General features: G+C 43.1%; 1 protein-coding gene across 1 annotated transcript in view; it reads left to right on the top strand.

Annotated features, from left to right (window-relative positions):
- Positions 1-5,338: 5,338 nt before the first annotated feature.
- The window catches only part of SNAPC3 (small nuclear RNA activating complex polypeptide 3), a 33,074-nt gene continuing 25,401 nt past the window's right edge, over positions 5,339-13,011 (top strand). Inside the window, exons 1-2 of the mRNA XM_007954157.1 lie at positions 5,339-5,646; positions 6,379-6,456. Coding sequence (XP_007952348.1) covers positions 5,339-5,646; positions 6,379-6,456 — 386 coding nt within the window. The remainder of the gene's footprint in view (positions 5,647-6,378; positions 6,457-13,011) is intronic.

Here is a 13,011-nt window from a genome sequence, read left to right as displayed (position 1 = left end):
TGGTAGATCCCACCATGGAGCTGATTGCCAGTCTCATCATGGGGAATAACTACCACCAGCTGCCCAGCCACTCAACCAGGCCCAGCCAAGTTGACGTACAACCATAACTACCACAAGGGTCAATGAAAAGGGGAATGCCTTCAACGAGATGGATTGACACAGTGGCTATAATGATGGGCTCAGATATAGCAAGGATTGTGGGGCTGGCACAGGACTGGGCATTGTTTTGTTCTGCTGTACACAGGGTTGCTATGAGTCGGAGCTGACTCAACTGCACCTAACAACAACAACAGAACTATAATGTGAGGATTGCTTAGGTTGTCTATGCTGCTGGGCTTAAAATGAGCCCTCCTACAGGCAGAAGGGGAATCTCACTGGCATTAAGAGAGAAGAACTGGAGCTGGAGTGGAGAGTGTTCTTGGACCCAAGATCTTCTTGGACTGAAGATCCCTGAGCTGGACCTCCTTCACAGAAAGACAGCAGAGACAACTGGCCAAGACAACCAGCTGGGGAACCAAAAGCCATGAGACCGAATACCAGCCTATAGGACAGAGTAGAAGTATAGGCTTTCTAAGGCTATAAACTTTCCAGAAGTAGACTGCCACATCCCTCTCCTGCAGAATGGCTGGTGGGTTCAAACTACTGACCTTTCAGTTAGCAGCTGAGTATTTAACCACTGCACCATCAGGGCTCTTTAAAACAAAGCCAGAGGAGAATAATAAAATAAATGATCTATCTATTGAAAAGATTTAAACATTAAAGAGAACTAGATGGTAAGCTCTGGTGGCATAGTGGGTAAGGCATTTGGCTGCTAACCAGAAAGTTGGCAGTTCAAACCCACCAACTGCTCCAAGGGAGGAAGATGAAGCAATGTACTTCCGTAAAGATTTACAGTCTTGGAAACCCAGTGGGGGTTGCTATGTGTTGGAATCCACTCCATGGCAGTGGATTAGGTGGTAATTGGAAATCAACATTGAAATGGTGGAAAGTAGATGGGATTTCAATCGCAGGTGACACTCCCAAGTATCTATAATCTAATTCATGAAAAGAGGCCTTGGGCCAGTAGCAGAATTACTTTGGAAAACAAACTGAAAGAATTGCACATATGAATTACATACACTGGAAGCTGGAGGGTTTATAGAGATACAATAGATTGGAGATCACAATCTGGTGGGCCACATGCCAGATGCCTGTGTGTGTTTTGTTTGGCCTCAATAATGATTTTAATTTTTGTATAAATTAATTGCCACATTTTACCATCAGATTACATGTTCTAAAAAAAAAAAAATCTAGATATCTGGCTTCTTTTGAAATTTGGGAAGCTCTGGCAGACAAGCCCTGCATTCCTGCTCCATAGCCATTGCAGTAGATCACTGCACAGTCCCACCTGTAAGCATCTCTGCTATTTTATCACCCACTGACCTCCTGGAAGCTTTCCAAGAGAAGCAAACTTATAATGTTCAAAGGCAAACCTAGTCTCCCTATTTCCTAATTCCTAATCTCTTCCTTTGATGAGCAGAGTTGGGAATTTATCAGATAAAAATGAACAATCTTCTTAGTTTGTACCAATACTCAGAGCTAGTGACTTGAAATTCCATGCCACCACCTCACTCTAGGGGTTGGTTCTAACATCCACAATTGGGAAATCTCAGGGGGTTTTTCCTTTTCTTTTTTTCTCCTTCATGAAGAGAATTCACCCAGAGTTATAGGGCCAATATATAACCAGAATGCTCCTTGGAAGGGAAGATGGCTGGTGAAGGTTTGAACCACCAGCCTTCTGGTTAGCAGTCAAATGCCTTAGGCACACCACCAGAGCTCCCTGGAGTTGGAGCCTACTTGACATTAAATAACAACACACATCCTGGGACCTTGAACTATGTCTACATTATTTTTGCTTTGTCCCATCCTAATACCAGGCAGAGCACCACCTGTCTTCAGCCAAATCTGCCACAAGGTCAAAAGCTGCCTGGGCCACAGCCCCATCCCAAGATGGGGCTGCTGCTGCTTAGACCCAACCGACTCTGCCACATTACTGTGATTGCTGCTGGCACTTACACTAATCCTTTCCCACTGATCCCTGCAGTCATGCTTCTCAAGCTGCTGCACCTTCCTCCACATCACATCTCCCAGAGACAGTGATCTACCCTTCCTGGCTGTGCCCATTCTGATCCTGCCCTTACTCCCTGGTCCTAAGGAAATTTTGTAGCCTCCACACCTTAAGCAAATGTTTCAGTCTCCAGATATGTTAATAATGTTTCAATCTCCAGATATGTTAAGAGTTGCTTTTCCAACTAAAGGGTGACCACATTCTCTGGAGTGAGGGCTCCCCCTATTGAGGGATTTTGCCCAAATTTTACAGGCCTCACAAAGTTTATTAGTCTTTAGATTGGAAGAGAATAAAAAACAAACTAGTTTAAGAAAAACCACCAGCTTACATAATAGAAAGTCTGGAGGAGAAGATGGCCTCAGCCACAAGCTTCAAATCACTTGACTTCACTCTCCATCTTGTGCCTTCGTGTATTTAAATCTGTGGCTCTATTCCTTCCACAGGAGCTCTGGTAGCATAGTATAGTGCCTAAGGCACTTGACTGCTAACCAGAGGGCTGGCGGTTCAAACCCACCAGCCACTCCTTGGAAGGAAGATGGGGCAATCTACTATCTGTAGTGATACTGCCTCGGGGGAAACCCAAGGAGGGGTCACTATGAGTCGGGTCCGACTCGAGGGCACATAACAACAACAATAAGCATTCCTTCCACAGACACAGGTTGTGACGGGGGCAAATCCTTTGGTCATCAAAGTGAGAAGACCTCAGCCCATTACCAGAGAAGGTAAAATTTCAGAGGAGGATTCTGACTGGCTCTAGCTGAGTCACTTGCCCATGTCTGGACCATTCACCGTGGTCCAAGTGGGAAGGATTCTAAGATGGCAACCCCAGGAAGACTATAAGGAGTAAGGAAAGTCAGCTCTAAGAAACAGAATGCTAGGCAGACAAATAATAGGTGTATTCTACAACTATGTAATGATAAATACCAGGGCTTCTATAAAAATACAATCCAATTAAAAATTGGACAAGGGATTTGAATAGATATTCCTTCATAAAAGATAAACATCATTAGTCATCAGGGAAATTCAAACCATCATGAGCTAGCACTTGAGAAAGTTTTAATTCTCCTAGAATCCAGATTTCTGGTTTTCATGGAGGTTTAAGGTAACTCACACAGGCCACCTTTAAAAGGAGTCCTTTCGAACCTGGAGCCTTAAAGAAAATGGTCTCCTAAAAGGCATCTTTATGTCAAAACATCTAGGTAAACTAGTAAAAACCATTTTGCCTTAGGCATTAGGCTCTTTTGAAGAATTATTCATATATAGTCAGTTTCAGTCTTGGTATCAATACTTACTCAGTTTGTATGCTAAATAACCGATCCAAGAATCTGGACTATATGAAGAACATGGAATCAAGATTAGAGGAAGATTCATTAAAAACCTGTGATATGCAGACATAATCTTGTTGCTGAAAGCAAAGAGGACTTGAAGACTAGCCTTCAGTCGAATTATACCTCCATGTAAAGAAAATACAAATTCTAACAACTAGACCAATATGCAGGAGCTCTGGTAGCATAGTGCCTAAGGCACCTGACTGCTAACCAGAAGGCTGGCGGTTCAAACCCACCAGCCACTCCTCAGAAGGAAGGTTGGGTAATCTACTTCCGTAGTGATACCGCCTCAGAAACCCAAGGAGGGGTCTCTATGAGTCAGGTCCGACTCGTCAGCACATAACAACAACAACAGACCAATATGCAACACCATGATAAACGGAGAAAAGATTGAAGTTGTCAAGGATTTCCTTTTGTTTAGATCCACAGTCAACTCCTGTGAAAGCAGCAATCAAGAAATTAAACGATGTATCACATTGGGCAAATTTGCTGCAAGACCTTTTACTCTTTGTTAAAGAGCAAAGATGGTTACTTTGAAGACCAAGGTGCGCCTGCCCCAAGCCATGGTATTTGCAGTGGCCTAGTGCAAAAGCTGGACAAAGAATAAATAGGGTCTCTATGAGCACTACCTCTAAGTCCCCTAACAACAGAAACTTCAAGGGCAGACTAGAAGCCATGTTTTAGGGTAAACTGTTATTCTATAAACACTGTTCATCTTTGGAATGTTTTTGACTTTCTAGCAGAAATGTTACAGGAGCTCCGGTGGCCCTCTGGTTAAGGCAGCTGGCTGCTAACCAAAAGGTCTGCAGTTCAAACCAGCAGCAGCTCGGCAGAAGAAAGCAGTCTGTTTCCTTAAAGATTTACACCCTTGGAAACCCTATGGGGAGCTCATTATGAGTCAGAATTGACTCCATGGCAATGAGTTTGGTTTTCAGAGTGAAAATTGTATATTCAGACAGAATCCTGCTTAGAAGCGAGGATGGCCTGTCATATACTTTGGATATTTTATCAGAAGGGACCAGTCTGTAGACAAGGTAGAGGGTCGGCAAAAAACAGGAAACGAAATGGACTGACACAGTGGCTGCAACAATGCACTCAAGCATAGCAACTGTACATCCATACACAGAAATGCTGCTGACTCTTAAGTCATCCCAATGACTGGATGTGGACGCCATGATCAGTTGCAGATCAAATCGTTGTAATCTACACGGTTTTCAACAGCTGGTTTTCTGAAGCAGATCGTCTGGCCTTTCTTCCTAACCCAACTTAGTCTGGAAGGTAGCTGAAATCTGTTCAGCATCAGAGCAACCGGATGCATTAGGATTAATAATGTAAACTTAGTAGGCTCTCAGGGTACACTACTGTATGTGTACATATGCACATACACATAAGCATCGGGCTTTTGGATAGCCTCTGAAGGAACAGGATAAAGGCGGTAGAGTCCCCGGACTTGTCCATCGTTCCCGCTGTCTCGGCCTTTGGGATACATGCAGGAGCGTAGTTCGCGAACCGTGGAGTCGAGAAAACGTCCCAGCCGCACCTCTTGGGCAAGGAAAGCAACGATCTGACTGAAAGAAGAGGATGTCCTGAAGGATAGAGGGCATTACCACGTAACCACGAAGGCTGGGAGCAACGCCGGCCTGGCGCCAAACACCGACTAGCCACACTGGACCCGCCTCGCCCCGCCCCGCGTGGAGAACAAAGCGTTCAGCCCCGCGCTCAGAGAAGTGCGCAACCGCGCCCGGACACTGGCTGTACCTGGGGTTGTCGGGAAATGGAGTCTCTGACGCGCAGGCCATAATGCCCCGCCCTACCCGCCATGGGGTCCGGTGCAACTACAAGTCCCATCACGCTGCGCGAGGCCCCATCGCCCGGCTTTAGCAGGGAAGGCAACTGGGTGAACATGGCTGAAAGCAGCCGAGGCGGCCCAATGTGCAGCGGGGTGTCCTGCAGGCAGGAGCCGGTTCCCAGTAGCAGTGGCTGCAACTTTCCAGAGTACGAGCTTCCCGAGATAAACACTCGCGCCTTCCACGTGGGTGCCTTCGGGGAGCTGTGGCGTAGCCGACTGCGAGGGGCCCACGACTTGTCGCTGAAGGATCCTCCGGCGTCCTTGCTCCGTGAGGGTTCCGACTCCGCCCGGGAGGATGCAGCGGTGGCCCTGGATCTGGGCTGCAGCCTGGAAGCGGCGGCCGAGCTGAGGACAGTATGCGGGTGAGTGCGGGGCCGAGGCGCTCCTGTCGCGCGGGGTCTAGTGGGGTGCATCTTTGACGCTGCGTTCCCCTGGGACTTACTTCTGGAGGGCCTGTAGTGTAGCTCCTGGATAAGAAGATCGCCGCTTCAATGGTTTTAACCCTCTGGAGCCTTCCGCATTTAGGCACATCAGAAGAAGTCCGTGAGCGCAATGTCATGCACATTTGTGCCATAAAGAAGCTAGAGAGTTGCATAAGAGATTAATTTTTTTATTAGCTCATTTTTAAGTGCTTGTTAACAAAGAAAAGCAATCAGTAATGACGACATGTACCTGCGGTTGACATTTTGACAATGGAGGGACCCGAGTAATGGTGAGGCTGTAGGAGACTTCATCAGAGGTGTGTTAAAACCTTGATTAATTGTGGTCTCTTTCGAGGACCTCCCGGGTATACTAGTACTTAATTGTTCCCAAAAGTCCCGTATTGGGGGTGCAAATATAAAATGTAACTTAGCCATCCCTCTCTCCATTTAACGGTATCGACTGCCTTCAATCGGCCATATTCTTTTCATTATAGAATATTGTCACAAAAATCATTGCCTTGAATTCTGGCCTCTCAGCCGCCTGTTGCATTTTCCATGACTTCTTAATTATTCAATGATGTATTTAGGACACAGCCTTGACACGCTATGGACAAGATGCCTGGCTGGCCTTAAAGTGATTCTTTTTCTGTTTGTTTTGTTTTGTGTATTAAGCCTTGATAAACTGAAGTGCCTTGAGGAAGGTGAGGATCCAGAAGTCATCCCAGAGAACGTTGACCTGGTGTCTTTGGGGTATGGAGGACTTAGCTTTTGTAATGTGCTATTTTTAAAATTGTTTTCAACATTTTATTATGGAAAGTTGAACTAATAGTATTGTAATCATTCAGCTACCCCTAAATTCCTAACCATTGTTATCATTTGGTCCTATTTGCTTTTAGCTGTGTGTGCCTCCTACTAGAGAAATTGTGTGACAGTGAAATTTATAATTTCCAGCTTATAGCCTTCTTATTCAGACCACCTCAGCTAATCTTCTGTCATCCCTGATCCTTCTCTTTCCTTTGTCCACCTCAAATATTCAGGCAGTCATTTCAACTCTACCTTGGTTTCTTTTGTAGTAACTCCCAAATCTGTTCCCCTTAATCCGCACTGAAAACATTTACATTAGCCACACCTAGAGCATGGGAGCTCTGGTAGCATAATGGCTAAAGCACTTGACTGCTAACCAGAAGACTGGCGGTTCAAACCCATCAGCCACTCCTGGGAAGGAAGATGAAGCAGTCTATTTCCGTAGTGATACTGCCTCCCATACTGCCTCTGAAACCCAAGGAGGGGTCACTATGAGTCGGGTCCAACTTGACTGCACATAACAACAACAACAGAGCACTGAGAAAGGCTAAATCCGGTTTTCTCCTTCCCATTTATGTGTCACAATATACCTGAGCATGCTCATTTGCCCAGAAATTGTCAATAGCTCTACTCTCCTCTGAGGAAGAATTTCAAACTCCACAGCCAAACATTCAAAGCCTTCCACGTATATCTTCAATCTGCCAGATTTATTTTCAACCAGTTTTTTTTTTTTTTTTTTCCAAATGACTTGGTATGCACCTGGCCCTTCCCTCTGAACCCGCTGCCATCAAGTCGATTTCAACTCCCAGAAACCCTATAGGCTCTAGAACTGCCCTATAGTGTTTCCAGGGTTGCAGTTTTTATGGAATCAAACTGCTACATTTTTCTCCTGTGAAAGGACTGGTGAACCACCGACCTTTTTGTTAGCAGCCAAACACTGCACCACCAGGGCTCCTCCCCATCTGAAACCTACCCGTTTTTTAAGAACCTAAGATTCCTTTCCAGGTTACCTCAGCTCACCTTTGTTTCCCTTAGATAATAATGCACTTATACTGCTACTGCCTAAACTATTCTAACATTTCTAAAATTCTTGAAGGCTTATATATGCACATAAGAATCACCTGGGGGTATTGTTGAAATGTAGATTCTGATTCATTATATCTAGGTTGGAAGGGCAAGTTCTCAGCAGGGAGTCAAACAGGAATATACAGGTTGGAAGCCTGGACTGAGAGTCCCAATCTCCATCATCTACACCCTTAAGTCTACTCTACCACCTTGCTCCATTGGCACTCTATAACTGTTGCTGGGATTTTTCAAAAATGCACATGTGATTTTGTCACTCCTTTGCTTATAACCCTTTGATGGCCCTTGGCTAAAGTCCTGAGTCCGTAAGGACCCTCTACAGAGTGGACCTTTCCAGCTTTATCTCTGCAAGCTTCCAGCCACACTGCTGTTTTCAGTTCCTGGAATGTGCTTTCTCAGTCCAACAGTGAAATTGCTTATAACACCCTCTGCCTTACCTCCCTGGCTTCACTGACTTCTCATTCTTCAAATCTTAGCCCAAGCATTAAAGACTCCATGTTAAATCCCTTTACATATTTATATACCACCTGCCATCAAGTCAGTTCCGACTTCCTTCAGTGAAGGGGCTGGTGGGTTTGAACTGCCAACCTTCTGGTTAGCTGTCAAATGCTTTAGGCACTGTGCTACTGGAGTTCCATATATACTCATATAGTACCCCCTATTTCCCTATTGAGTCCCTGGGTGGCACAAACAATTAAATACTAAACTACTAGCTGAAAGATGGGCAGTTCAAACTCACCCAGAGGCACCTTGGACCCACCCAAAGGGACCTTGGAAGACAGGCCATTCGATCTGCTTCTCAAAGGTCACAGCCTTGAAAACCATGTAGCAGTTCTATTATACACGTGGGGTCAGTATGAGTCATAATTGACTCAATGACAGCTAACAACAACTTCCCCAGTGAAAAACTCATTGTGCTTTATTATGATAGTATTGTTAGTGCCATCAAGTTAGTTGTAACCTATGGAGACCTTATTAAGTATAACATAATTAATTTTCTGTCTTCCTAGCTAGACTTGAAAGTTCCATAAGCTCTGTCACCCAAACCCACTGCCATCAAGTCAATTCGGACTCATAGTAACCCTGTAGAACAAGCAGAACTGCCCAGTAGGTTTCCAAGGCTGTAAATCTTAACTCATATCTTTTTCTCGCAGAGTGGCTGGTGGGTTCAAACTGCTGACATTTCAGTTAGCAACTGAGTGCTTTACCCACTGCATTGCCAGGACTCTTCTGTCTGTCACACGCACTGTTTTATCTTCAATTCCTTGAGCTATGGCACATAACAGAGTTAATATTTGTAGAATGAGTGGAATGAATGAAACTTGCAGAAACCTAAGGAAATGATCTGTAGAGATTGACTTAAAAAAGGTTAATGATAATTATCGTAGCGTGCCTTTTTGCTATAGTTCATAACATGCTAATTAGCTTATGATGATTTTTGTAAATATGTTACATATTTAGTAATTTGAATAATGTTAAATAATAGGAATTTTAAGATGACTTAACATGTTGGTTTTCTTTGTCTACTTTCTAGGGGTTAGTCAGTTGAATTTCCTTGGTTGTCATCTAGTTTCTTGAAATGTTGAAAATACGGGTTGTTGTTGTTATGTGTCGTCGAGTCGGACCCGAGTCATAGCGACCCCTCCTTGGGTTTCCGAGGCAGTATCACTATGGAAGTAGATTGCCCCATCTTCCTTCTGAGGAGTGGCTGGTGGGTTTGAACTGCCAGCCTTCTGGTTAGCAGTCACGTGCCTTAGCCACTACGCTACCAGAGCTCCTGAAAATACAGGTAGAATTATATATATAATCTAGTATAAAAAGAGTTAGTACAGCACTTGTCTGTAATAATTTCTGGAATTATTTTGATGTCATATTTAAAATATGGGGAGGTCTGGTAGCATAGTGCCTAAGGCACTTGCCTGCTAACCAGAAGGCTGGCGGTTCAAACCCACCAACCACTCCTCAAAGGAAGATGGGGCAATCTACTTCCGTAGTGATGCTGCCTTAGAAACCCAAGGAGGGGTCACTATGAGTCGGGTCTGACTCGACGGCACATAACAACAACAATTTAAAATATGATTAATCTTAAGGGTCCCACAAATAAACTAGACTACTGGCAAAAGCTAAAACCTGTATCTTTATGCTTTCTGTTCTTTAAATCTTCCTCCCCCCGCCCCCACCCTCCAGTAACTTAAGTAACATAAACAAAACCTAAGCATAGAAACTCTCTATGGCATAAAATAAATACATTTCTAAAACTTTTTCATTTCCTTGTCTAACAAACGATCTACTTATTCATGTAAAGGGGAAAAAGGCAGTTGGTATAGATTTTTCTTTCTTTTTTGATTCTCCTTTGTTATGTGCTGCTTATCTTACTCCATAGCCAGTTGAATAATTTATTTTCAGTGTTTTTGAGATTTTTGACAACTTAAATGGAAGGTTTTAATTCTTAGGAAGAGGGAAATAATTTTACCACATTTATAACTAAAACATATCTGCCATTCTCAAAACTTTTGCAATAGTACTCTTAATACAATAGTCATTTTGTTTAGATTATTCTGCCCATTCCCCACACACTTGTGCCCAGGAAAGCACTGCTCCATTGGTCCAGTAGGAACCATTTAAAGGATATTTAAGGGAAAAAAGGAGAAAAGGAGTAACTTTAGAATCTGGAAGAAAAAAGAACACAATATTGGGGGAATCACAGCTCCTTTGCCACCACTAGAACAAACAATTTTTTTTTTAGTTGTGATTTGGGTGGAAATTTACAGAGCAAATTCACTTTCCATACAGCAGTTTACATACACTTTGTCTCATGACATTGACCACAGTTTATCACAATGCAGCAGCTCCCCTTCCACTTCCTCCTGACAGTTACCTCTTCCTTGTGTCCATCCCTCCATGCACTCCTGCCCCCTGAGCTGTCTCCCTGTGCATAAACAGCCCTTCTTTCTCCCATGATTGTTCTCTCTAAGGAGTGTATTTACCTCAGGTAAATGTTCAACTCCTATGCCTGTCTTTTGTTTGGCTGGAAGCCACAGGTGTGGGTTCAATTCTAGACCTGAAGGGCAGTTAGGGGCCATAGTCTCAGTAGTTCCACCAGGCTCTTATCAGACCAGCAAACCTGGTCCCCCTTTTTATTTTTCCAAATGCTTTTGAGTTTTGTTCCACTTTGTTCTCCCTCTCTATCCAGGGTCTCCTACGTGGACCCCCCTCCAAGTGGTTGACATTGGTAACTGGGTACTGTCTAGTTCTTCTGGTCTCATAGTCGTATAGGCTGTGGATTGATTGCATGGTGTCCCAGTCGCTGGGACTAATTCTTTCCATGAATCTTTGGTTTCCTTCATTCTTTTTTGTGCTGGATGATGAGAGACCCATCGTTGTATCTAGATGCCTGCTTGCAGGCTTTTAAGATCCCAGTCACTACTCGCCAAAGTAGGAGGTGGAATAATGTTTTATGTAGTATGTTATGCCAATTGAGCTTGATGTCCCCTGTGACTATGGTCCCAAGCCCATAGGTTCAACTGCTCGGTCCCTCTGGGTAGCTGGCTGTGACCAAGAAGTGACTACAACCTTGTCCCTAGAACAAACAAATTTTTATAAAACCTAATATATCATGATTTTGCTAGACTAACAGAAAAGAGCACTAATAAATTTTTATTTATTTATTTATTTGTGATTTGGGTGAAGATTTACAGAGCAAATTCACTTTCCCAACAGTTCGCATATACCTTGTCTCATATCATTGACCACAGTTTACCACAACGCAACAGCTCCCCTCCTACTTCCTCCCCATAATTACCTCTTCCCAGTGTCTATCCCTCCATACACTCCTGCCCCCTGAGCTTTCTCCCTGTGCATAAGCAGCCCTTCTTTCTCCCATGATTGTGCTCTCCAAGAAGTGTACCTAGTTGAGGTAAATGTTCAACTCATATGCCTGTATTTTGTTTGGCTGGGAACCACAGGTGTGGGTTCAATTCCAGACCTGAAGGGCAGATAGGGGCCATAGTACCAGTGGTTCCACCAGGCTCTATCAGACCAACAGACCTGGTCTCCACCTTTTTCTTTTTTTTTTCTCCAAATGATTTTGAGTTTTCTTCCACATTGTTCTCCCTCTCTATCAAGGATGTCCTACATAGATCCCCTTCCAAGTGGATGACAGTGGTAGCCGGGCACCATCTAGTTCTTCTGGTCTCATGCTTGTATAGGCTGCAGATCAGATGGTGTACCAGTTGCTAGGACTAATTGTTTCCATGAATTTTGGTTTTCTTCATTCTTTGAAGAGCACTAATAAATTTAGAAATCTTATAACCCAACCCTCCAAATCACAAAAATAAATAAGAGGAAATGAAATCCAAAGAGAACTTATTGCAAAAAATCAGGAAACAAATCAACTGAGGACACCTCTGTACCCCTGGAAAATGATCAGGAAACAAAACTGTAAGTTTAGACTTCAAATAGAATTGAACGTATTCAAGCATTTGAGGATATAAAAAAACATCTTAAATTAAATTTGGAAAGTAAGGATGGAAGTGATTTGAAAATGAGAGAAATGAAAAAAAGAATTGATGGAACTCAGGAATAAATGGAAGAGAAAGACAAAATTGTCTCATAAGTGAATAAATTACAAGGTACCCAAGGGGAAATTTTGACTCAAATGAAAATTTAATAAGGGGCTTTGAAGAATGGCATGAAAACATCAAGAGAATGAAAGTGACATAAAGAAAAAATAGTGAAAGTGAAAGAAATGCAAAAAAGACAAAGTATTTATAGTATCACATTCCCTGAAGAAGAAAAACAAAGCAATACAACAGAATTAATATTTTAAAATATAATGTAAGAAGAATTACCAGAGACTCAAAAAACTCTGAATCTATACATTGAGAGGCCTCACCGTGTACTTATTATTAACCCAGAACAATCAACTCTGAGACATAACCAAGTAAAATTACTCTATATCAGAGGTAAATAAAATAAAAGATAAAACGATTAAGGCTTCCACCCAAGAAGAACGGAAAAGAATTGGAACAGCATCAGACTTTGCAAAATTGACATATGTCAACAGAGTAGTTTTGTTTTTGAGCAATATATATATATATATTTTTTTTCTGGTTTCTTTTTTTTTATTATTATTTTTTGTTGTTGTTGTGATTTGGGTGAAGATTTACAGAACAAATTCACTTTCCATACAGCAGGTCACATATACTTTGTCTCATGTCATTGACCACAGTTTACCACAATGCAAGAGCTCCCCTCTCACCTCCTCCCCATAGTTACCTCTTCCCAGTGTCCATCCGTCCATACTCTCCTGCCCCCTGAGCTGTCTCCCTGTGTATAAGCAGCCCTTCCTTCTCCCATGATTGATCTCTCTAGGGCGTGTGTCTACTTGAGGTAAATGTTTAACTCACATGCCTGTAC

Source organism: Orycteropus afer, unplaced genomic scaffold (assembly GCF_000298275.1).
Source record: "Orycteropus afer afer isolate SDZICR_OR568_19922 unplaced genomic scaffold, OryAfe1.0 scaffold00435, whole genome shotgun sequence".
Classification (NCBI taxonomy): Eukaryota; Metazoa; Chordata; class Mammalia; order Tubulidentata; family Orycteropodidae; genus Orycteropus; species Orycteropus afer.
This window is presented reverse-complemented; position numbering and strand designations above follow the sequence as displayed.